Source organism: Macaca thibetana, chromosome 16, assembly GCF_024542745.1.
Source record: "Macaca thibetana thibetana isolate TM-01 chromosome 16, ASM2454274v1, whole genome shotgun sequence".
Lineage (NCBI taxonomy): Eukaryota > Metazoa > Chordata > Mammalia > Primates > Cercopithecidae > Macaca > Macaca thibetana.
The window spans coordinates 9,505,332-9,532,020 of NC_065593.1; the positions used below are offsets into that span (position 1 = coordinate 9,505,332).

Consider the following 26,689-nt stretch of genomic DNA (forward strand, 5'->3'; position numbering starts at 1 on the left):
AGTCTAGTGTTGAAAAAAATAGGAGTTGGTGGGGATTATGACAAAATGAGCAAAATTGTGTGAATGGGAAGCCATTACTTAATTCCAGGGTCAATTAATGATGTATGAGAATCTTTTGATTATTTTTAAACTGGCCTAAAATAAGATTTTTACGTAAAAGTACCTGCTGTTTTAAATATTGGCAATTAATTAGATCATCTGCAAATAGACTGCGTGGGCCAACGGGAACACAGTTGAGCTGCTAGGTAGCAGGCTGTCATGTGATCTCAAGCACCAGAAAGAGATATAGGGGATTCTTGTTTCTCATCAGAAGCCTTTCTCTACTATTTGATATTTCACTCTGTGTGTGATTATATGCTCAAGGAAAGGGCCCTCCTTGTTCTTACTATTATTTTTATAAATCATAACATTAATATATCTTCACTATAGAACAAAAGAAAATATAGATGAGACAAAACAACCATCCAAAACTCATCACCCAGGGATAACCACCACTGTTAACATTTGTACGTATTTCCGTTCTGTATTAGGCTGTTCTTGCATTGCTATAAAGAAATACCTGAGACTGGGTAATTTATGAAAAAAGAGATTTCATGGGCTTATGATTCTGCAGGCTGTATAGGAGGCATAGTGCTGGCATCGTCCTCTGGGGAGGCCTCAGGGAGCTTTTACTCATGGTGGAAGGCAAAGCAGGAGCAGGCACATCACATGGCCAGAGCAGGAGCAAGAGGGAGTTGGTGGGGCAGGTGCCACGTACTTTTAAATGACCAGATATCACAAGAACTCACTCACTGTCATAAAGACAGTACCAAGCTATGAAGGAAACTCCTGACGACACAAAGGCCTCCCACCAGGCCTCATCTCTGGCACTGGGGATTACAATACAATGTGAGATTTGGGCAGGAACAAATATCCAAACTATATCATGTCCTACATACAGTAATCAAACTGAAATCTGTCTTGAAATATGCTTTTCCCCCCACTTTCTGTATTATGAATATAAAATTCTTTACTTGGAATTATCCTAAAATCCGAAAAGTAAGACTTGGGTGTGTGTATGTGAGATTGGACTAGGCTGGGAATGGCCTCACAGCATATAGGAAAGAATCTTCTTGCCCTGGGTGGGTCTCCAGGTTAGGGATGGGTGTTAACCCATCTCCTGTGCTATTAGCAAGAAGTGCTCACATTCCTGGGATGTTGACGGGAATGTGTCTAAGTGGAGGATGGAGAGGATGTTGTTAAAAGCAAGAATACATTTTTTTTTTCCAGAAAATATTTTGGCAGAAAAGAAGTGCCTTCCAAAGGTAGCCAAGGATTTTTAAAATATTCTTATTGCTTCCGCAGGTTGAGTGGGCCCATCATGTGAATGTTGGCTACTGAAAAGGTATAAACATTTTGAAAACATTCTCTTTGCACCAACTGTTCCTTTGGTTAAAATAACTTGAGTCAAGAGTCTTTGAAAATGCGGTTCTTGTTATGCTTTTCTGGAAGAGACTGAAAAATATAAAAATTATTGGGAAATCTTTTCCTCCCAACAAGCAGGAATATGGGCTGGACATGGTGGCTTATACCTGTAATCTGCCTGTAATCCTAGCTCTTTGGGAGGCCATGGCAAGAAGTTCACTTGAGGCCAGGAGTTCAAGACCAGCCTGGGCAACATAGCAAGACCCCTTCTTTAAAAAAAAATAATTCAGGAGTGGGGATGTGACGGTGTCTTGCATGTGATATTCTTTGAAGGGAGCCATTGTTATGGTGATTATCATCTGTTTTAAGTAAACTAGTCCATGAACATGTGAATTATGAAACAAGCATATTGAGAGGAGGTGAGTTGCTTTGCCAAAGTATCTTTTTTTGTTTGTTTGTTTGAGACGGGATCTCGCTCTGTCACCCAGGCTGGAGTGCAGTGGCCTGATCTCAGCCCACTGCAAGCTCTGCCTCCCGGGTTCATGCTGTTCTCCTGCCTCAGCCTCCGTAAAAGCTGGGACTACAGGCGCCCGCCACCATGCCTGGCTAATTTTTTTTTTTTTTTGTATTTTTGTATTTTTAGTAGAGACAGGGTTTCACCATGTTAGCCAGGATGGTCTCGATCTCCTGACCTTGTGATCCGCCTGCCTCAGCCTCCCAAAGTGCTGAGATTACAGGCATGAGCCACCACGCCCGGCCCAAAGTATCTTTTTAAATAGAGAGATTGGTCTCAAGGATCTTTGATCTAGAGCTTTTTCCTAGAGATTTTAATCTAACGGTCAATAAACCCATGTCGCATGAGGCATATGGCATGTCTACAATCCTACCTTTCACAACTTGTAAAATCCTCCTTACCCTCATGACAAATTTGTAGCAAGAATCTTATGTGCCTAGAATGCACACATAGAAATTAAAGATCCAGAACATTTTTTGGATTGAACTTGATCACAGCCGTGGTTGAGTCCATGCATGAGGTTGGATGTGCATGTGGTAGACGGCACATGCTGTCGAATGGAGCAGTAGTGGTTGAACAGTTAAAGTCACGCTCTCAGTAGTGGTGGAGGCTCCTGCTGCTCCCTTCATCACGGGCTAGGCTCTAGTCTCATGATTTATACACATCACATCCTTTAATCCTCACAATAGTCAATGAAGCAGGTACTATTACTGTGTCCATTCTTAAGCTTTGGGCATTTCGGAAATCTTTCTAAAGATCACACGATCAGTCAATATCACAGCTTGGATTGGAACTAAGATATGTGGAAGGATGGATTTTTAGCTGCTATACTATCCTCCAGAATTCTGATTTCTACCTGTTACTTTATTAGTACAAATTTTTATGGGAAAGGTGAAGTTCAAGGGTATGAAAGTAAGTAATTCAAGATCTAAGCTGATGGAACTTTAAAATATTTTGAGCCTTAAGGTAACATGATTAGAGGTCTGGAGTCATAGCACAGGCAGCTATAACGTAGGCAGTTGTAACCTTTGTTTCTGTGATTATAGATTGGCCTTTTTCCTTACCTACATTGTTTTGTAAAACATTCTGAATGACTAAAGGGAAGACTCCTTCCAGCTTCATTGCTAATCTTTGTTGTAGATTAACCTCCCTCTTACCTTTCTCACACAAAGACTCCCCTAAGATGGAAGGTTAAATACACTCTTGTAAATCAAAAAGGAAATGAAACAAGCTGTACAGAAAACTAATTAATTAAATTGTTGTAACTCATAAACCAGCCTATTATAGAAAATGTTATAATCCTACTAAATTGCTTTGTTTTCTGCCTATATAAGGAACATCTTAACTTTTTACTTTGGAGCACTCACTCTCTCTCTTTGGAGTTCATGTTTTCCGAATGGCCATTCCCAGTTTTTCACTTAAATCAACTCTTTAAAGCTGGATTCTGGGGCTGGGCTCAGTGGCTCATATCTGTAATCCCAGCACTTTGGGAGGCTGAGGCGGGAGGATCACCTGAGCCCAGGAGTTCAAGACCAACCTGGGCAACATTGGGAGACCCTGCCTCTATAGATTAAAAAAAAAAAAAAAAAAAAAAAAATGGATTCTGATCCTTTCAATTATTTCATGTTTACTAGGAAAATCTCCCCAAATAGGTGTGATTCCAAGATCGCCATCCCCATCTCCAAATCCTGGGGGAAGCAGACATAATAACAGTATCTACATGAGTTTATAAAAGCTAATGACCTTCACAGTTTTATATTTATGGACAAAGGGCCACCCACTAAGTCACAGTATATAACTTGCTTTAAAGAACTTCCACAAAACAATGCAGATCGCTGACACATTTCCACACATCTATGCTACTGAGAGTGAGACAGGTAGATAGTTGGCTAGAACTGAAAGGAATAGGTTAAAAAGGTGAAGTAAGGTGGCTAAAACCTACATTTCCAAGGAGAAATAGAGAAGGTCTCAAAATTGTAACCTTTTGTTCTTTAACGTCGAATGTGCAAAAAATATTAAATTCATTGGGGGTCAATAAATTGACAGTGGGCTCCATGAATATGATTCCTCTACTATACACATCCATCTGTCATCTTTTCTTTCCTCAGCAGAAAAGGAGAAAACCTTTTAGGCCCACAGCTTGTGAGCCAGGGGTCCGGTGGAACTGTCTTGTGTGGCCTATACAGTGTTTGAGAAAGAAATGTAAAAAGTTGCCTCTACTGAAAAATAAGATTTTTGCATGAAAATGTGGTGTTCCCACTTCTCTTTAAAAACCAGAACGTTAGGTGTTAGGTGGTGACCGAAGGGTGTTGTTTGCATTGGAGGCGGACTAGCAGGGTGAGGGGCTCTGGGGTCACTCACAGCGATCTTGGCTTTGATGGCGGCCAGCTTCTCCTGGGCAGCTGTGAGGTCCGCGGTGGCTTTGCTCAGCGCCTGGCGCTTGGGTTCCACGTCACAGAACACCTCATAAAACCTCACAATATTGATAATCCAAGAGCAGAGGCCTGCAGCCGCATAGGATTTGGTGGCCACAAACTCGGGATTGAACTCGGGGTCTTGCAGGTACGGCCTGATGGCTTTGAGGCAGTTCTCGTGAATGTTCTCTTTGTTGAAGTTTATTAGCGAGTCCAGGAAGCCATCCACTTTGGCCATGGTGACCTTAGCAGCCTTCCAGCTCCGGTCCTTGGGCACCCTACCCCCGGGGGCCATCAGCACCATCACCGCGGAGCTGACATTGCTGACGGCCAGAGGCGGAGAGCCAAATGACTTCAACTCCGTCAGATTGGTCTGGGAAAAGAGAAGGAGGGAGGTCGTTAGGGGAACATGAATGGGCTTTCTTTGTCCTCTGCCACTGATGGAGTTAGCTTGTGGAGTGATCAGTTTGAAAGGGCTGCTTTGAAGCCTGCAGCAGCCCTCTGAATTTTAAATATCATGACTCATCAAAAGGAAGCCAAAGCTACTCCCCAGTGGCTTTAGACTTCTCTGAATGGTTAGCCAAGACTCAGCTATGTTCTTTCAGCACTTTAACTGACTTGCAGCCCATTGGAAACACACAATTATTTCACATTCAACTGAGAAATATAAGGATGCCGACATACTCTGAAATATGCAGCATGCTATGAATAAAAGATAAGGTTATTATAAATTAATTTCCATCTCGGATTGAAGAGAATAGAACTGTAACCCAAGTAATTTTTTTTTTCCTTAATTAAACTGCTTTGTTCCATGAGCTTGTTCTAACTACACTTGACTGTCCTGATAGCAAAACAGCATTTTCTGCCAAGAAATAATTCAGACAGAAAGCAAGGCACAACCTGTGAGTCAGCTGCTCTGCCTGGTCCTGGGTTTGTCCTTCGCCCAGAGTTTCGCTTGTTCCAGAAAGACGTGACTGAAAGAGTTGATCGTGGCAAATCACTTAAACCTTCCAGACCTTGCCACCTTCATCTGTAAATTGGGGGCAGGAGAACTCACTACTCTGTACATAAAATGGTGTCATAAATGCATATGAAGTTGATTTCAGGCCTGCTATGACATTCAATGAGAAGCCTACAACCAGGTGTAGGGAATTCTAATTTTCTGTTGCTTGCGCATCCGTTTTGAATATAGGTTTAACTTTCTCATACCAGAAGCAGGGCTCAGTTACCCTGGACACAGTTTCCAGTTCTATACCACACCCAAATGGCTCAAGCCAGTAGCCAGAGTATTTGGATCTCTCCTGCCTAGCAGACGGGGCTCCCTGCTTTCCTGCCACCATTCAGGCATTTGCCGAAAACCCAAAGTGACCCACATCCTACTTTCTTATATATACTTATACATTAACATAAGATATATCTTATATTAAATATGAAAAATATATTTCTTATATATACTTTTTTATATATATACATCCTTTCTTTTATATGTATACACACACTTTCATATATATATAATATATATACACTTTCTTATACATATTTCTTATATATACCGCCGGCTGCCATGCGCTTCTCTTTCTCTCTGCCTCACTCTTCATTCCTACCTCTCGTGACCCAGGGTCGGAGCACTACCCTCCCAACGCACTGCGTTCTCCCTGCCCAGGATCTGTAAGTAAAAATCTTTGAATGTGTTTCCCATTGTGGTGGTGTACTGCATTTGCGCCTTCCATCTGAAGAGTGAGGGGGCTGCTCCAGGCTGGGTTTTCTCAGGGTGCTAGACCGAGCTTCCAGCTCAGAGTGATGGTCAGGCAGGCATAAACTGGACATGGATTGGACAAGAGCCACAAGGGGATCTGCCCACATAAACAACTTTGCCATGTGAGGGACCCCCTGGCCATGGGTCAGACGGCTAAGCATTAGGCTGTCTGCCAGGTGAAAGAAATATCGGTGAAAGACGCACTGCAGACTCCCACGTCCCGCTCCCTATCACTTCCCATGAGGGCAGTGGAGCCCCAGTGTAGCTGGAGGCTCCTAAAATGCTGTGAAACCATTTGCTTATGGTGCTGACTTTGTCAGTGGGGGGAAATCTTGATGTCAAAAATTAGATCCTTGTGCCAAATTAATTTGAGGTGCTCTTGATCCACAAACAAAGGGAATTATTTCTAGCTCTGAATGGAAGTACTGTGGCAGATGCTTCATTCACTCTTGCAATGGCTGTCACATTTGGTTACAACACACCTGTGAGGGCAGGGAGGCGGGCAGGTGTGAGAGGGATATCAGCACATCTGTCATCACGGCCCCCTGAGGTGACAGAGGGCAAAGTGAGAAAATACAAATGTAACCAAAGAAAGCCACGATTTTAAAACAGCCTGAGTTAAGCAATGTACAGAGACGAAAATGAATTTTATAACCCAGATACATCACTGTCAATGTTTCCATGTACAGTAACTCCTTCCAGTCTTTTTCATATTCATATATATCTATAAATTAATCATGACTCTTTTGGTTTTAGTGACAGAAACCCTAGATGAAGTACAGAGGGGGATTTTCTCACTCAAGTATCTGGTGAGGGCAGGCGCGGAGCTGGCAGTATGATGAGTGGAATCCCATTCTGAACGTTGTCGGCAGGGCTCCGTGGACTTTCTCTTTCTTCCCTGTCTCCCTGTGTGTGGGTTGCTTTTTTACACCCTAGTTTCTTCATGTTGGAAGGCACATGTTCTAACTCTCTGGCCGTGGCCCATTTTCTCCTTTTCTCACTAGGCTGTAGCCGTGATCACCTTCTTTCAGTGTATTGACTTGCCAAGCTCATTGCTACCTCAGGTCCCCGCCTGGAACACTTCCTCCTAAGCCATTTGCATGGCTGACACCTCTGCATCCATCCAGATCTCAATTCTGGCCGGGCCTGGTGGCTCATGCCTGTAGTCCCAGTACTTCGGGAGACTGAGGCGGGGGGATCACCTGAGGTCAGGAGTTCGAGATCAGCCTGGCCAATATGGTGAAAGCCCCATCTGTACTAAAAATACAAAGATTAGCTGGGTGTGACGGTAGGCGCCTGTAACCCCAGCTACTCTGAGGCAGGAGGCTGAGGCAGGAGAATCATTTGAACTCGGGAGGCGGAGGTTGCAGTGAGCCAAGATCATGCCATTGCACTCCAGCCTGGGTGACAAGAATGAAACTCCATCTCAAAAAACAACAAAAACAACAACAACAACAACAACAACAACAACAAAACCTCAATTCAAATGACCCCCACCCTGTAAGACTCTACCTACCAACCTCCCCTTCTTAATCATTTCCCATCCTAGAGCCATGATTATTTCCTTCAGAGAACCTGAAACGATTTTCAGTTTTTCCTTGTTGACTTACTATATCCCTCCTCTTCATGAGAGCAGGGACCCCCATTTATCCTGTTAACCATGGAAGCCCCAGTGCCTAGAACATAAGAAATTATGTAGTAAATGCTTGTCAAAATATGTGTTGAGTGATTGGATGGAAAGACAAAGGAAAGAGACTTTTTCTCCAACGCAAGTCAAAATTTTAAAAAGCCCTGGGTAAAGATCTTGTTTGGTTAAGCATGGGCCCTCAAGCCGATTTGCATGGAGCAGGCAGATACAGCAGTGTGGCGCTAATAGAAACACAAGACTGGAAGAAACTTTTTTTATTTTTATTTTTTAATTTTTGAGATGGAGTCTCACACTGTCACCCAGGCTGGAGTGCAGTGGCGTGATCTCGGCTCACTGCAACCTCCACCTCCCAGGTTCAGTCGATTCTCCTGCCTCAGCCTCCTGAGTAGTTGGGATTACAGGCACCTGCCACCACACCTGGCTAGTTTTTGTATAGTAGTAGAGACAGGGTTTCACTATGTTGGTCAGGCTGATCTTGAACTCCTGAGCTCAACTGATCCACCCACGTGGGCCTCCCAAAGTGCTGGGATTACAGGAGTGAGCCAATTCCCAGCCTGGGAGAAACATTTCTCAGAAGGCAGAAATTATTAGGCACAGGCGCTCTGGGCTCCACTCCACTTCTGTCTTAGGACTATTGTTCTAGCCGTGTGGCTGCTCTTCCCCAAATATCTGCCTGATGCATTTGTTCTTCTCCAAGTTTTTCTCAAATGCCTCCTTCCTAAGATGGCCTACCACCTCTGCCTCCTCCCACCCATCCTCTCCAGATGCCCAGCCTTGGTGCTTCTCCTACTCTACTCCACATTTTTCTTTGTTCCCCACAGCATCTGTCATGCTCTACTACATTATATAAGTCACTTTGAAGTTGTATTTATTGTCTCTCACCCCTTACTTCTGCTAGAGTATAAGCTTCAGAGAGGCAAGGATCTTCCTTCATGGATGTATCACATGTACCCAGAGCGGTGCCTGGCCTGGGAAGGGCACTCAAAAAGTCTTTGCTGAGTGATTAAATGAATGAATCAACATGTGTGCAGTCATCATTGGACAAATATTATTTAGTATGCGTTAGGCATTCAGTTTGAGTGACGGGGATACAAGAAAGGCAAAGTCCTTTTGCTCATTCAGGTGGGGGAGACAGGCAACAAAGAGATACATCTTTGATATTCTGAATACGGAGAAAAACAAACACGACGGCTCATGACAGAGAATTCTTGGAATGTGATGATGCCACGTTAGCTAGGAAGGTCTCTTCCTCTGGGAAGGCCTCTTCAAGAAGCTACATTTCACTGGGATCTCAATGATGGGAAATGGCCAGCTCTACAGACTGCAGGAAGACTGTTCCAGGCTGCTAAGCAAACGAGTGTAAAGGCCTGTGGCAGAAGCAAGCTTGGCTGTGACGTACAGTGGGGCGGACGGTCCAGAGAGTGGTGAAGAGGATGGCTGAGAGGCAGTCAGGACCAGACCGCCAGAGGCTCCGGAGGCCATGGGGAGGAGTATGAGAAGTATGGATTTTACTCCAGTTTCACTGGGAAACCACTGGAGTGTTTTCGGCAGGGAATGGAATGCTGTGGCTTATGCTCTCAGATGTGCCTGTTGCAGTGTGGACACACTGTGGCAGGGGAGGGTGGATGAGGAACAAGAGATTCAGGAGGCTGCTTAGTCATCTAGGTGAGGAACTGAAGGTGGCTTGGTCCAGGCTTTTTGCAGGCGAGATGGTGAGAAGTGATTGGATTTGGGATATATTTTGTAGCTAGTGTAGGCAGAACTTAGGAGTAGTTTTAAAAAGAGGTGTGAGAGAAGGTCACTAGTTCGTCTAGAGCAGGAGTTTTTGAAAGTCTGTATATGGACAATCCACACTTTATCTACAATTTATCTAATTTTGAAAATGTAAGTCATTTCCCGGAGTTTACCTCACAGATAATGCTTTGCTGAACATTATTCTATATAAATCTTTGTGAACATTTTAGTTACTTATGACAATCTTCTCGGAAGTGGATTTGCTGGGTCAAAGGGTAAAAACATTTTTAATATCCTTTGTACAAATTATCATTAATAATTATTAAATTATTTAATAATTATTTGATTTATTCAATAATTATTCAATTTTTAAAATTATTAGTAAAAATAATTATTATTTCTCAGAAATTTCAATCCCAATCATCAGTATTTGAGAGCACATATATAAACTCCCATCCTTTCAGCACTGGCAAATATTATTTAAATAAAAAAATAGATTAAAAATAAGATCACAACACTGGTTTAATTAACATATGCATGTTATGCCTACATATGTGTATTTACTAGTGATGCTAAACTTTCTTCCATGTTGATAAACTATTTGGAGTTTTTATTTTGTGAGTTGTTTGTTCTTGTCCTTTGCCTACATTTCTACTGGGCTATTTTTCTTTTTGATTCCTATAATTGTTAGGGTTTCTGCAGGCAAAATGATGATACAACATACCAGCTCTTTTGAGGAAAGTTAACTAAAGGAACTATTTATGAAAGTGTAGATTGAAGAGACCTACGCGATAGTACATTACTCTGGGCTAGTAATGTTAGGGTGAGTGGAGCTGGGGTGGTTCCATTTCCACTCTGGGCTTGAGGAGACAAGGGAGAGGAGGGGTTAGCAGAACCTGGAGAGAGAGAGAGCGAGCCCTCTGGTGAAGGAGGGCTACAGGATCTGTAACTGTTAACGGAGGGCAGGTGGAGGCCGAAGAAATGACTACCAGGATCTCACTCTCTTTCTCCTTCCTATGATCTTCTGGTACTCAGCGTTCAAAGGTCACAAAAAGCTAGAGGGCAAAGGCAGTCCATTGAAACAATTCACGCAAATCAAGTCTCCCAGGTTAGGGAAAGAACAGAGTTGGGAAGGGCAAAGTGTAACTGGGTTGGGGGCAATAAGAGGAGGGGAGTAGAACAAATGAGAGATTCCCAGTACACCTCACGAGAGCTTTTCATACATAGAGAATATTTACTGTTTTTGCATATGTGTTGCAAATCTCTTTTAAAATTTTGTTTATGTCACTGGTACAAAAACAGACACATAGACCAGACCAATGGAACAGAATAGAGAACTCAGAAATATAAGACCACACACCCACAACCATTTGATCTTCAACAAACCTGACAAAAACAAGTAATGGGGAAATGACTCTCTATTCGATAAACAGTGCTGAGGTAACTGGCTAGCCCTATGCAGAAGATTTAAACTGGACCCCTTCCTTACAACATATACAAAAATTAACTCAAGATGGATTAAAGACTTAAACGTAAAACCCAAAATTATAAAAACCCAAGAAGACAACCTAGGCAATACCATTCTGGACATAGGAATGAGCAAGGATTTCATGCCAAAGATACCAAAAGCAATCGCAACCAAAGCAAAAACGGACAAATGAGATCTAATTAAACTAAAGAGCTTCTGCACAGCAAAGAAAACCATCAGCAGGGTGAACAGAGAACCTACAGAATAGGAGAAAGTTTTTGCAAGCTTGGATCTGACAAAAGTCTAATATCCAGCAACTGTAAGGAACTTAAATTTACAAGAAAAAAACAACCTCATTAAAAAGTGGACAAAGGACATGAACAGACACTTCTTAAAAGAAGACATTCATGTGGCCAACAAACATATGAAAGAAAGCTCAACATAGCTAATCATTAGAGAAATGCAAATCAAAACCACAATGAAATACAATCTCGCACCAGTGTTGGGTCCTGGTACTTGGGTGATGAAATAATCTGTACAACAAACCTTCATGACACAAGTTTATCTCTATCAGAAACTTGCACATGTACCCTGAACTTAAAATAAAAGTTAAATAATTAAAAAAGATGTTACTGGCCGGGCACAGTGGCTGACACCTGTAATCCGAGCACTTTGGGAGGCCCAGGCAGGTGAATCACAAAGTCAGGAGTTCGACACCAGCCTGGCCAGCATGGTGAAACCCCGTCTCTACTAAAAATACAAAAAATTAGAGATAAAATATTACATCCTGGTGTGATTCATTCAGTAGCTTTCTTTTTTATGTGTCTCTATTATTCTCTCTCTCTCTCTCTCTGTGTATATATATATATATACACACACACATACATATATGTATACAAATATACATATCAATCACTATACTAATTTCGAACCTACTTTTTTACTGAAAATAAAATCTTAAAGTTTTTCTTATCAATTACTTTTGGAAATATAATTTAAAATAACCAATGCATACTTTTCTTCCATCTGGATATACATAATTTATTTGGCTAACTTTTTATTGTTGAACACGTAGGTTATTGGATCTTTAATAATGGTTAAATGATAAGAACTTTTAATAACAGTAGAGACAAATATGCCAAAAATCAAATTGGAGTTCAGTTAGAGTAGTATTTTACTTTTAAGTAAATTGGAGAAATAGTGTCCTTATAAAATTGGATCTCCCAGTACACAAAGTACATCTGTTTATTCACATCTTTTAAAACATCCTTCAATAAGGATATGTAGTTTTCTTCACAGTTTCAACAAATTTCTTTACACTTATTTGTACTATATGTTTTGGTTGTTATTTTGAAGATATATTTTCTAACTGGCTATTGTGGATATTAGGAAAGCTATTGCATTTTAAAATTTATTTTGCAATGAATCCTTAACTTTCCCTTTTATTTGTTTTATTTTTTATATCATCCATGAATAATATTATGTTTGATATTTCACAACATTTATATGATTAAGATTTTTTAATTCATTATTTCATTGTCTAGAAATCTAGGACACATTTTTAAATTATAGTATTGAAGGGGGTTGTCATCGCACTTTGTCTGTGTTAATGGCAGTACCTCTTGGGTTCTATCATTAGATAGAAGGTTTTGCTCCTGGATTGGGATTGATTTCCATCTGCTAGCGAAGTATTCAAATACTACTTTATTCCTACTTGACTGAGAGTTTTAACAAGCAATAGATGTTGAATTGTGTTAAATATCATTTTGACATTTCTCAGGGTGACTGTGATGATTAACATGAAGTGTCAACTTGATTGGATTGAAGGATGCAAAGTATTGTTCCTGGGTGTGTCTGTGAGGGTGTTGCCAAAGGAGATTAACACTTGAGTCAGTGGACTGGGAGAGGCAGACCCAGCCTCAATCTGGGTAGGCACCATCTAATCAGCTGCCAGCACCGCTAGAATAGCTAGAATAAAGCAGGCAGGAGAAGGTGGGAGAAGCCACTTTTGCTGAGTCTACTGGTCTTCATCTTTGTCCTGTGCTGGATGCTTTCTGCCCTCTAACATCAGACTCCAAGTTCTTCAGCTTTTGGACTCTTGGACTTACACCAGTTGTTTTCCAGGGGCTCTCAGGCCTTTGGCCACAGACTGAAGGCTGCACTGTCAGCTTCCCTACTTTTGAGGTGTTGGGACACGGACTGGCTTCCTTGATCCTCAGCTTGCAGATAGCTTATTGTGGAGCTTTATCTTGCAATGGTAGGAGTCAATACTCCTTAATAAACTCCATTTCATATGTCCATCTATCCTATTAGTTCTATCCCTCTAGAGAACCCTGACTAACACAGTGATTACAAAGCTTTTCTTTTTCATGTATGCTTGGGTATGCATACATAAATAGCATTATATACTAAATTAAAAACTTTACCAGTTGGTAGCATATTGTTTCAATAAATTGCTAAAGTCAGCTTACTAGTATTTCATGTTGATATCTTACACCACCATTAATAAGTTAGATTAATCTGAGGTTTTATTTTCATGTGCTACATCTATCACTTTTAGTATTAAGCTTATAATGAAGACCCTGACTTCTCCTAGAATTCCCCAAATTATTAGATTATAAAATCCTTTTTTATTACTTGTTAATATTAAGTTAGAGGACAAATAACAAACTGGCAACAATATTACAACACATATATACCAAGGGACTCATAGCAAAAGTTTATAATGAGAAACTGTATAAAAAGAAAGGAAGGAAATAAAAAGAAGGAAAACTACCTTGTGAGAAAATGGGCATAGGATCTGAATAGGTAATGAACAGAAAAAGAAATCTAAAGATTTAAAAAGATGCCCATGTGAAAAGAAAATAAATCTCAGGACCCCGAACTCACTAAGCCAAAGGGAAAAGTTGAGCTGTGAACTGGGTCACACAAACCTGTCTCTCATTTGGTTCCTAAATAAAATAGCTGCAAAGATAAAAAAAACTACATACTTCCCTCACAATTTGCCCAAAAGGAAATTCCTTGTGGACCCCAAGATCTTTATCCTAAAACAGTTCTGTTGAATTTCACCCTGATGATGTAAATTGACAGTTTATCTTCACAGGGACGGGACAAAGGACAGAACTGAAAATCATCCTTCTGTTCACCTGAGACAAATACATGTCTGATTGCTTCCTCCGCCCTATGTTTATGTTATCTTCCGTAAAAATGCAGATTCACTGAGCTAGATGGACGCATAAGTGACTATTCCCCTACCCTCCTCTCATTTGTGAACGGCTGAACAGACTCAAAAGGATGCAACCATTTGCCTCTTAACTTACCCACACCCTTTAAACAATGTTTTTTTCTCTTTCCTCAATACCTGCTCCTTTCCTTTTAAACACTTAGGTTTCCAGAGCCTCTTTGGAAAAAGCATGGACCACATTTTTCTCATGGCTCTAGGTTCTTTCCTGGGCATGGGCATGTCCTTAACCTTGGCAAATAAACCTCCTAAAATGATTGAGACTTGCCTTGGTCATTTTCTTTGATCAACACCTGGTCTCATTAGAATGAAACCACTTAAAGTTAAAATAAAAGTGAGAATTTGAAAAGTCATTTCATTGAGTAAAACTGAAGTGACTAAAAATATCTAAGGTTGGCCAGGATGTGGGAGAAGCAGTGTTCAGAACTGTAAGAACAGCTATTTTGGATAGAAATTTGGCAGAATGTATTTTTTAAAAAGAGCATATTATTTTAAGAGGTTTCTATTGTTTCCATAACAAGTTACAACAAACTTCCTGACTCAAAACAACATGGATGTACTATCTTGCCATCCTGGAGGTCACACGTCCTAAAATCAAGCGGTTGGGAGGGCTGATTCCTTCCAGAAGCTTTCGTGGAGAATCCGTTGCACACCCTTTTTGGCTTCCAGAGGTTGTCTGATTCCTTGGCTCATGGCCCCATATCACACAATATTTTTTTCCCTCTGCGTCTGTCATCACGTCACTTCCTTATTCCGACATTTTTTCTCTCTCTTCTCTGAACCCTTGTGATTACTTAGGGCCCACCTGGATAATCCCAGATAATCCCCTTGTCTCAAGATCCTTAACTTAATGATATCTGCAAAGTCACTTCTGTTATATGAGGCAAGATTCACGTGCTTCAGAGATTGGGATGTGGAACTCTTTGGCGGAGAGGCATTATTTAGCCTACCATGTTGTTCTGTCAAGCAATTGTACTTCTTGTTTGCCCAGAGAAATTCTTACACACAAACAATAAAGATATATGCGGGAGGCTGAGGCAGGAGAACAGCGTGAACCTGGGAGGCGGAGCTTGCAGTGAGCCGAGATCGCACCACTGCACTCCAGCCTGGGAGACAGAGTGAGATTCTGTCTCAAAAAAAAAAAAAAAAAAAAAAAAAAAAAAAAGATATATGTACAAGGAAAATTGTATTGGAAAAAATAAACTAAATGCTCAAAAATAGAAGAATAGTTAAACAGAATGCAGTACTATTAGAAAACAGAGTATTACGAAGCATTAAATAAATGGGGTTTCAATACATGTACTGACATGAAATAAAATCTTGTATCAAGAGGGAAAGTGAGATTCCATATGTGAGACCATACAGCATATTTCTGTTTATGTCTGACTCATTTCACTTAGCATAATGTCTTCTAGGCTCATCAGTGTTGTTGCGAATGCAGGATGTCTTGTATAATGTCGATGGACATTTATGCTTTCTCCATATTGTGGCTTTTGGGAATGAGGCTGCAATGAATAAAGGAGTGCAGACATCTCTATGAGGTGTTGATTTCATTTCCCTTGGGTATATACCCAAAAGAGGGATTGCTGGGTCATATGCTGTTTCTATTTTTAAAGTTTTGAGAAGCCTCCGTGTACTGTTTTCCATAGCAGCTGTACCAATCTGCATCCTCACCAACAGTGCACAAGCATTCCCATTTCTTCACACTTTCACCAACACATATTATTGTATATGGGAAATTTGCTAAGAAAGCAGATTTTAGGTGCTCTTACCATACATATATAAACATAACTATGTGAGGTGATGAATATGTTAGTTTGCTCGACTGTGGCAATCATTTTACTATGTATATACATATCAAAAGCATAATACCTTAAATACATACAATAAACAGGAGGGCAAGTAATTTGGTAATATCCATTTGTATTTGAGATTTGTTTTGTATGTGCATAAATACAAATATAAATGTGTAGAAAAACTACTGAAATAGACACACCCCAAATTATTATAGGAGCTATCATTAGGAGAGGTCAGGGGCTGAAGTGGAAATTAAGGGTGACTTCATGTTGACCCTATATATTCTATACTATTTGAGTCACTTTCAACAACAAAAATGCTGTTAACTATTATTTGTATAAGAAGAAATAAGTTCACTGTAAAAAAAAAATGCATGGGAAGTAAATAGAACCTTCCAAATAACTTTGAGGGGGTGGGAGGAAGACCATGAAATTGCAAGATAAACCATTCCTAAATGAAGGCAGAAAAAGTTATACTGGATTTATTTTAGTTCAGCTATAAAAACAAAATAAAACTGCCAAAATGGAGACTTAAAGTGTGCAGGGAGTTACTCCCCACCTCTGATTTATAGGTATTCTTTATGTATTAGCTAAAGATTTATTGTTAACTTTGCAAATAATGAGAAAACAGAGAAAAGGTCCTTAAATACCAGAGTCCTGTGAGTGCAGAAGGGTTTAAGGATAGTCCAGGAGTCCTTGGGTTCATGAAGCAATATTTGTCCTTACTACAGATGGTGTACTATGGACCATTCTATTTCATAAAAAAAGCGCTGTTGCAACCCAGTAATGAATTGCCACTTGTAGATTGTGAACGGGTCTACAGTTAAACTTCTTAGTGATGGATGGACTGTTAATTGTCTTGTTCAGCTCACCTTTCGAGCCTCCCCTGCCACATCACCTTCTAAGGCACCCACTTCTCTACCCACAGCTCAGATATACCGCACCCTTCATTCATCTGGGTCTTTGCAAAGGTCGTTCCTTCCTGGGATGTTCTTTTCTACCACCTTCTCCATCTAGTAAAATACTCATCTTTATACTCTCTGCTTCATGGGGTTTCTCTTCCCTATTTCCTACCAGGCTGGGCAGTTGGCTATGCCTTCTTCCGTAATCTCAAGTCACTGAAATTTTTTAATTTTTATTTCTGCTAATGTAACACATGCACGTAGTTTATAAGCTGTAATACCGCTACAAGGCTGGGAACAAAACACATGCCCATTTCACGCCAGTTGTCTCTCCAGAAGTCACCACTTTCAATTTCCTCCACCATTACTTTCTTTTTTTTTTGAGATGGAGTCTTGCTCTGTCGCCCAGGCTGGAGTGCAGTGGCGCGATCTCGGCTCACTGCAAGCTCCGCCTCCCGGGTTCACGCCATTCTCCTGCCTCAGCCTCCTGAGTAGCTGGGACTACAGGCGCCCACCACTGCGCCCGGCTAATTTTTTGTATTTTTAGTAGAGATGGGGTTTCACCGTGTTAGCCAAGATGGTCTCGATCTCCTGACCTCATGATCCGCCCACCTCGGCTTCCCAAAGTGCTGGGACTACAGGCGTGAGCCACCACGCCTGGCCACCCACCATTACTTTCTAGATTTTACTCCTTATTGATAAAGAACATGCTTATGCTGCTGCTTTTTCATTTAAGACATTATCAAGGGACTTGCTACTGTAGAATGTTGAGTATTCATAGTTATCATTACTGACTTCCTTTCCCTCTCCCCATTATGGTTATATCAAACTTTTAGTTAAATTAACACTCAGTATGCCCATGAATATAACTATTGTTCACTTTGGATTAATTTTCTTTCTTGTATATCTTAATTTTTTCTGAAATTAATGAATGCCTTTATTATTTGCTTCCTGATGAGGTGACTTTGGGCCAACACTTGAAAGAACAGCAGGGAACCATGGAGATACTTGGAAGATAAACCTTCCATGCAGAGGCAAGCACTAGTTCAAAGGTCCTGGGGTGGGACTGTGCTTGCAGCGTTTAAGACCAGCAAGAAGGCTGGCGTGGGTGGAGTAGAACGGCAAAAGGAAGAGTGGTAACTGATGCGGGAGAGGTGGCACAGGCAAAATAATGGAGGGCCTTTTAGGCTATGGTGACATCTTTGGGTTTTATTCTGAATGTGATGGGAAACCATGGAAGATTCTGAACACAGAGATGACATGGTCAAACACCTGTTTTTACAAAAAGATTACTCAGACTACTGTAATGGGCAAAGACCGTGTTGGAGTACGGGTGGGAGCAGAGAGAGCAACTTAGAGGCTATTGCCATAGTTCAAGGCAGAGATGATGGTGGCTTGGACCCAAGTGTTAGCAGCATATAAAAAAAATCCAAAGCATTTGAATTTTGGATATACCTTGAAAGTAGTTTGTAGATTGGATGGGAGTGTAAAGTGACATGAAGAACCTGTTAATTCCTGTTTGTCCCTCTCTAATTATAGGGAAAAGAAACTGAGGAATTAGGGACTTCAGTGACTTGTACCAAGCTATACACTAGTTCGAAGATAGCATCTATCATATTACCTGGCACATAGTAGGCACTTATTAAAAATGAATTTTACTTCTGTTGTCTAGACTTCAAATCCAGTGTGATCATCAGTATTCTATTCCATCACTTCTCAAGTTACGCACCTATTATTTATTTCAATCTATCAATTAATCAAATTAACCAAACAGTATTTATTAATGTTCATTTTGTTTGCAGTTTTGTGGAAACAGAAGTGATAACTCTGGTTATGACAACATCACCACCATCACCACCACCAACAACAAATATTTACTGAGTGGCTATCATCTGTTAGCTACTTTTCACACACTAATCTCATTTAATCCTTGAAACGATGTAATGGGGACGGTATTACCATTACTTCCATTTCACAGACGAGAAAACGGAAGCTCTGAGAAGATAAAATTATTCCCAGAGTTGGCTGGGTGCGGTGGCTCATGACTGTAATCCCAGCACTTTGGGAGCCCGAGGCGGACAGATCACAATGAGGTCAGGAGATGCAGACCACCCTGGCTAACACGGTGAAACCCTGTCTCTACTAAAAATACAAAAAATTAGCCAGGCGTTGTGGCAGGCGCCTGTAATCCCAGCTACTCTGGAGCCTGAGGCAGGAGAATGGCGGGAACCCAGGAGGCGGAGCTTGTAGTGAGCCGAGATCGTGCCACTGCACTCCAACCTGGGCAACAGAGCGAGATTCCGTCTCCAAAAAAAAAAAAAAAAATTATTCCCAGAGCCATGAAGTTAGTAAGCAGTGCAGCCAGTATTTGAACTATGGTCATCTTAGGAAATATAAAGCCTGTGTCAAAAGAGCTTATGAAAGACGTTTGTCTTCTTGGCAAGGAATGATCAGTGAACAAGACATGAAGGTGTGTAAATAAAGTGGTTCTATCTTTTGTGTTCTGGAAATCAGAAACAGAACACAAGGATCTGGAATGTAAGGTTGATTTTGAAATTTGGGTAAGATTTAGACGGAATGAAAGGAGAGGGGCCCTAAATGAGGAAGAGGGAGGGTACAGTCTAATCAAAGGCCTACAGAAGAGCAGAGTGTTGCTGTGAGGGGCCAGAGAGAAGCCCGTCTGGCTGGAGGAAAGCTTCAGGCTCAGAAACAGTGGCACAGCCAGGTAACATTCTCATCCTGGCCTACCCAATGATATGGCAAATTCCTATTGGAGAAATTTTGTGTTTTTCATTGCAGTAGAGGCTCATTTAAGAACTTGATTGGACTTGGACACCCTTACTTTTAGGGCTTCCCTATACCACATCACAAAAAATACAAAAATGCACTCACAGCTCACATTAAATATAATTGTTTTTATAACCATATGTAATAGGATTTTACAATGTGCCTAGTTGAGGCACTGAGCCAATAGATGCTACATTCCAAAGTGAGGTATGAGGGGACTATGCAGAATTCAAGAAGGCTTCAGAAGATGAGCTTTTTTGACTCTAACCCTTTACTCTAACTGAGGATATAAGAGAGTCAGGAAGTTAGAGATTAAGAGGAAATTTTCATGAGGATTACTGGTGTGTCCCACCCACCATGCCTTCAAGGGAGGATGTGGGGCAGCCACCTCTTTTCGCAGAAAATATGGAAGGAGGGACTTCAGAAAGACTACTCAGTGAGCTTAACATGTTTCTCCTGCAGTTTGATTGGCACAGGGAACTAGGTGCCCTAACTTATATCCCAGAAATCTGGAGTGCATACAAATAGCGGGCTAGCCCTGAGACATGTGGGCAGAGTATTCGGCATGGGAGGCCTCTTAGAGCTTGCTCGGGGCAAGGTGGCGTGGGAATCTCCAGCGGACCAGATGTGAGCCACTTGCATGGCTGAGCCGCCATAGGTTGTTTTAGAACTTGCCTAAGTGTTTCGTTTGAAGGAAGAAAGGGAATTGCCAGACTCTTGGGAGAAGGCAGAGAAAGCAGTCTGTAGGGGTGAGGTCCCCAGTGACTGGTAGAGCATCTCCAAAAAACATATGTGAGCATCTCAACAGAAGAGGGGGCAGCTTTCTGTCCATCTCTGGTGCCAACTCATAATGACTTGAGTCTGACTGCCCCCTTTTTTCCTTCCACCTTTGCCTCTCAGCCATGGTTATCCAAGTGGGAAAAAAAGTTAAAATGAAAAATGAGAAAAGAATGGCTTAGCCTCGTGCCCTCCCCACCTTCCTTCCAGAGTAAATTTATGAGTTTAATTTAGTTGACATACAGTTATGTGGTTGCCACTTAATGAAATACTTACCAATTTTGATTTTATAGATTAAAAAGTATATTTTGAGGCTAACATCTTATTTTATTGTCTTTTCTTAAACATTTAACAAAAGAACCTTAGAGGGCTCGTGTGTCCCACAGAACCTAACGGGCAAGATGGTCCTGGGTTACTGGAGAAGGAAGATCTCTGGGATTGGATTTTGAAGACGTAAATTCAAGTCTCTGCTCTATTATCTAAGTTTATGGCTCTGGCCTAGTCCGTCCTCCTCCCTGGGCCTTGGTTTTCTTATATGTGAAGTGAGGAGTTTGGATCAGCTGACTTTTCACGTTCTAGATGGTTCTAAGATTCCCATCTCTGGGTTTCATTGGTAGCTCGTGGAACTGAACAGACAGTCCTAAGAAATATTTGCTTGCTTAATGAGTAAATCAGCGACAGCTGGAGCCCACCCTAAACCCTCCCAACACTGGCCTTGCATCTCTTGGGAATGCCAAGGTGGTCTCTGGGTCTACCAGCCCCTGAAAGATGAGCACGTATGGCAGACAGTCCTCTTACCTTGTTGAGGGTGTTTAGGGCTGCCTGCGCTGCCATGAGTGCTGGCTCTGCCTTTGCCAGGTCCTCCTCACAGTCCTTCTGCTTCTGTTTCACCTCTAGCATGATGAGGGCCACCTTCTGCTCCTCCTCATCTGCCATGGCTTTCTCTCTGCTCACTTTGTCAGTCTCCACACCCACCACCTGAATCAGTTTGTCTGCATCTTCATTTTTCTGCTTCAGCTCCACTTCCTGGGCGGCCAACTTGGTTTTCAGATCATCCACCTGTGTTGGAGAAGCACGAGACCTATCAGGAGTCATGACCAGAGGGACTGTGGGAACTGGACTAGTCACTGGCCTGTTGGGCATGACCTGAGGACCCAACTCTGTGGAGCAGAACAGATGACAGCTCCTGATACAAAGGTACAAAGCTGTGCTCTCGGATGGGACCAGGCTCCCCTACCTGGGTTTCTTTCCCAGGAACTCTGGATGTCCTCTCTCCACCATAGTAAATGTGCTGGAATATTCTAAATTACATGTGCCCTGACCTTTCTTTTTTATTTCTTCTTTCTTTTTTTGAGACGGAGTCTCACTCTGTCACCCAGGCTGGAATGCAGTGGCGTGATCTTGGCTCACTGCAACCTCCGCCTCCTGGGTTCAAGAGATTCTCCTGTCTCAGCCGCCCAGGTAACTGGAACTACAGGCATGTGCCACCAAGCCAAGCTAATTTTTGTATTTTTAGTAGAGACGGAGTTTCACCATGTTGGTCAGGCTGGTCTCGAACTCCTGATCTCACGTGATCTGTCAGCCTTAGCCTCCCAAAGTGTTGAAATTACAGGCGTGAGCCACACACCTGGCCCTGACCTTTCTCCTTGATGACAAAATGGCTTAGGCTGCTTCTCGCTGACATTGGTAGCTATAGCTTATAAAGCTTCATGTACTTAACATAATACTTTTCACAGAGTAGGCCCTAATTTAATTAAAAGTGGCGAATGTGGAGTGTGCCAAAGATTTAAACAAGACACAAAAAGGGAATGTCTACTGTGAATCCTGAGAGACTGAATGTCCACATGGACAATGACAGACCATATATAAAAACTGACCTCTGATCCACAATCTGAAGCAACCTGCCCAGGAACCAACCCCTTTTCTACAATAACCAGCCCAGGAAGCCAGCTTGCTAAGTCAGACTTGTAGGAAGTCGGACTTCTATCTCTAGTAATATTCCAGGAAGACAAACAAAAACTGATATAGCAATTGGCTCCAAATGGCCAGGACTTGATTAATGATAAACAACTTCCTTAATTTTTATCCCTGCTTCCAACCGTGGACCAACCAGAGAAAGCCAAACATGCTCCCCTAACCAATCACATAGAACACTGGACTTCCAGTGAGCCCGCCTACCGCAGGGCATACTGGAAGCCTTCCCTGTTTTTACTATAAAGTTTTTCTACTTTTCTGCCTGCCTTTGAGTGGCTAAGCACAAGTGATGGTGGCTGACTTTCTTGCTAGAGCCAGCTCTGAATAAATAGCCTTTGATTGTTCTCATGTGATTGGTCTTCATTTATTTACACAATCCTTACTAGAAATAGATGGCCAGATTAAAGTGGAACAGTAAGAGTCCCAATGGCCCAGGCCAGCTGAGTTTCCCATCCAGCCCAGCCTCTGAAGTCATATGTCACCTGGAGGCAGTAATAAAGTGATGGGAATATCAGCACCTGAGAAAACATCTATTCTGCTCATGAGCTGGGAGGGAAGGACGGGTTTCTATCTACATTCAGATCAGCTGAGTGATGTGATCCCTGGACCAGCAGTATCAGCATCACCTGGGAACTTGTTAGAAATGCAGACGCTCAAGTCTTAATCCAGATGTACTGAATCAGAAATTCTGGGGGTGGCAATCTGTTTTAGCGGTGACTCTGATGCCCATCTAGGTTTGAGTGTCATTGGCCTAGTGTAATGGCCTTTTCAGACGCAAAGGAAAGACACAGACCTATTTATTTCTAGAAAGTAAAGAAGCTATTTGTATTTGCAATATGGTCCATAAACTTTACATTCCAGAACGGCCTCTTGCCTCTCATTTTTCTGCAGTCTATTTCACGCAACAACCAAAGGTTACTTCAGAGCTCCTGGAACACGTCAAACACATTCAAATGCTTTGTGATGCAAAATGCACAAGGGGAAAAATAAAACTGAGGCTTAGACGCTGCTGATAACTCCCTTTTCATGGCAGATCAAAAGAAAAGGAAAGAAAAGGGAAAAAAGAGAATGCTCTTTAATTTTGTGTATTCACAGAAACAGGAGACATTGTGTTAACCTCAAATGGAGGCCTGCTCCCTACAACTCGTCTTATATTCACGAGTTGAAAGGTTAATCCGTTTCCATCTCCCGTTGTTCAGCTGCAGAGAGTTATTTCTACAGGGACAAAGATGCAATTGTAAATCAAAATGATTGAGCGGCATAATCACTTCAGTCAGCAAACACACCAGTAACTTTTTGTTCCTTTTTAAATCTTGGGAGATCTGAGAAAATTGAAGTGCCTTTTTTTTTTTGGTTGTTTTGTTTTGTTGATTGCAGATATGGCTTATGACCTCAAGCCCAAGGTAAATAGCCACCAGCACTGTGAATAGGAGCTTCACAGCTCTTAAACCATGACGTGGAGTGACAGGAGGGTCCCGTCAGTCAGAATTAGGGCTCCCCCAACCAAGCTTCAGAGAACGCATAACTCAGGTTCATTTTATGGTTCTTCTGCAACAGAATGAGAAGTTGAAATGGTCACTTTACATCTTTCTCTTCTCCCTTATTTAAAACATCCCAGCTATACTTTGGAGGTCTCTTTATTTAGACACACCCACACTTGGATGGGAAGGTTGAGAGGGAGCATGCCATAAACACAGGAGAGACCCTTTTCCTCAGCCCTGCTGGTCCCCTGAATCGGGACCATAGTAAATGGTGCTGAGTGAGTGCGGTGACAATGCAGTGGTGGTGGGTGACCCTCCCTTCTTCAAGGAACCAGGCACATGACGCTAAAGAGAGCAGTCAGGCTTCCCACGATGTTTCTGCAGTGTTCCAGTCAGCTGGGGCATAAAACTGAGAAGGAACTAGAAGAACTGAAAAGGATTGTTTTCCCTGCATTGCCTATGGGGGAGAACTCTCTTTCTTCAGGCAGCTCTAGGATTTGGGGAAAGATGGGATAGCATCACTGGTGCCAGAGAAAGAGAAGCAGCCCAGGGCAGTCAGCAGCAATAAATACACCACTGAGGGCTGGAGACTGTTACAGTTTGGATATTTGACCCTCCAAACCTCATGTTGAAATTTGATCCCCTATGTTGGAGGTGGGGACAAGTGGAAGATATTTGTGTCATGGAGGTGGGACCATCATGAAGAGATGAATGCCCTTCCTGTGGGGGTGGGTGAGTGAGTTCTCACTTTATTAGTTCCCTTGAGAGCTGATTATTTTTAAAAAGCCTGGCACCTCCCTCCCCTCTCTCTCTTGCCTCCTCTCTTGCCATGTGATATCTGCACACATTAGCTCCACTTTCCCTTCCACCATGGAAAGAAGCAGCTTAAGGCCTTCATCAGATGCAGACATTGGTGCAGTGCTCTGTGTAGAGCCTGCAGAACCATGAGCCAAAGAAACCTCTTTTCTTTATAAATTGCCCAGCCTTAGGTATTCCTTTAGCACAACATAAACTGGACTAAAACAGAAACTTAGAGATATTTTCCTGCTTACTCTGTGTCCATATAGTCATCCAACACTTTCTGATACGAATTTGCATTTCAAGGAAGCTTTCCTTTTAGATACAGATGTCCTACCTAGGCCTGTAATATTTGCCTGCCTAATAAATGTTCACTTTTATTCTGATTACTTAGTTTAAGTTTCCTTTGGAGAACTCCCACTTCCAAATCCTTATAGTTTCACTGGGGTATTCCAGCTGTCATTTGATCCTGCCTTGCCCATTGAGAGTATCCAAGTCACAGAGATTCTTCAGCTATGGGAAAACTGAGATGTACAGAATATCATGCAAGTCTCTAGCTCCAGCCCTGTTCAAATTAAGCTCTATCTCTGAATTTTCAGTTATACGAACCAATTCATTCATTTTATTTTGTCGTTTTGCCTAAACCAACTTTAGTTGGATTTTCACTGGTTGCCATCAAAAAGGTCTTGATAACTACATCATGTAATCTCAAGATTTTCTCTTTCCTCTCTTTACTTTCCCTCCCATCCCTTCCCATCTTCCCTTCATTTTTAGTTTTTTCTCACTAAATGAATTTGAGTTAGAATTTTCAGTTACAACCAAAAGAATCCTAATACGTCATCATGAATTATGAAACTTTCAACTTCAGGTAAGTTTGATGACCTGAGACTCTTTGAAAACCCCAAGATAAACTGAATTTAAATTTCCAGATTGACAGATGTGTAGCTGAAGTCCTATATGTAGGCAATTGGCAATGACCTTCAGGTCTTTTATAAACATTTCTTCAATCCAACAACCCTCTCTTCCTCATGACTACACCTGAGTTAGATGTAGGTGCTGGGAGGACTGTGGTCTCTGAGCAATGCCAATGAGGGACAAGTGAAACGCAAGTCAGGAAAGGGGGACCTGGCAATGTCAAGAGAAAGGATGCAATGACATCAGCTGTGAGACTTCAGCTGACACTGATGCAAAAACAGAAGATACCACCTACAGATCTGGTTGGACCAGCATTTGTCACCAGAGCCAGTGAGAACTGGAGGGGTCCGCCAGGATGTTTCGTCACACCTTTGGAAACCCAAGCCCACCACAGAGAGAAGAAGGAGGAAAAGACCCTCCAGAGGGAAACAGGCCTGTGGGAGAGTTTTAACTCTGAACTGACTGCTCCCCAAAGACTAAGTTTTTAACTTGATGTGACTACGTCACAATGCAATGCAAGATTAATATTAAGAGCTTTCTACTCTTAAATGAATAAGATGGATCCAGAGCCATGTTGAATTCAGCTACAGAAAAATAAAGTTACATTTACGATCAGCTCTAAGAATGAAATTATAAGACTAAAGTTTATGAACTTTGACCAGGTGTGGTGGCTCATGCCTGTAATCCCAGCACTTTGGAAGGCCCAGGCAGGAGGATCACCTGAGGCCAAGAGTTTGAGACCAGCCTGGCCAACATGGCGAGACCTACTAAAAATACAAAAATTAGCTGGGAGTGGTGGCACGTGCCTGTAGTCCCAGCTACTTCAGAGGCTGAGGCATGAGAATCATTTGAACCTGGGAGGCAGAGGTTGCAGTGAGCCAAGATCAGGCCACTACACTCCAGCCTGGGTGACAGAGCGAGACTCAGTCTCAAAAATGAATAAATAAATAAATAAATAAATAATTAATTAAATAAGTTCCTGAAGTTAACAATATAATTGTTAATTTTCGTCACTATTACAATTATCATTACTACTTCTAACACAATTATCATTGCTAAATAGATTTGTCTTTTATCTGA

At 41.8% G+C, this 26,689-nt stretch overlaps 1 protein-coding gene across 3 annotated transcripts in view; it reads right to left on the bottom strand.

Moving 5' to 3' along the window:
* The window catches only part of DNAH9 (dynein axonemal heavy chain 9), a 378,056-nt gene that overhangs the window by 107,449 nt on the left and 243,918 nt on the right, over nt 1-26,689 (bottom strand). For all 3 annotated transcript variants that reach the window (XM_050764993.1, XM_050764994.1, XM_050764995.1), the window contains 2 exons: nt 21,240-21,500; nt 4,280-4,705 (listed from right to left, as the gene is read on the bottom strand). In XM_050764993.1, the coding sequence (XP_050620950.1) occupies nt 4,280-4,705; nt 21,240-21,500 (687 nt within the window). The remainder of the gene's footprint in view (nt 1-4,279; nt 4,706-21,239; nt 21,501-26,689) is intronic.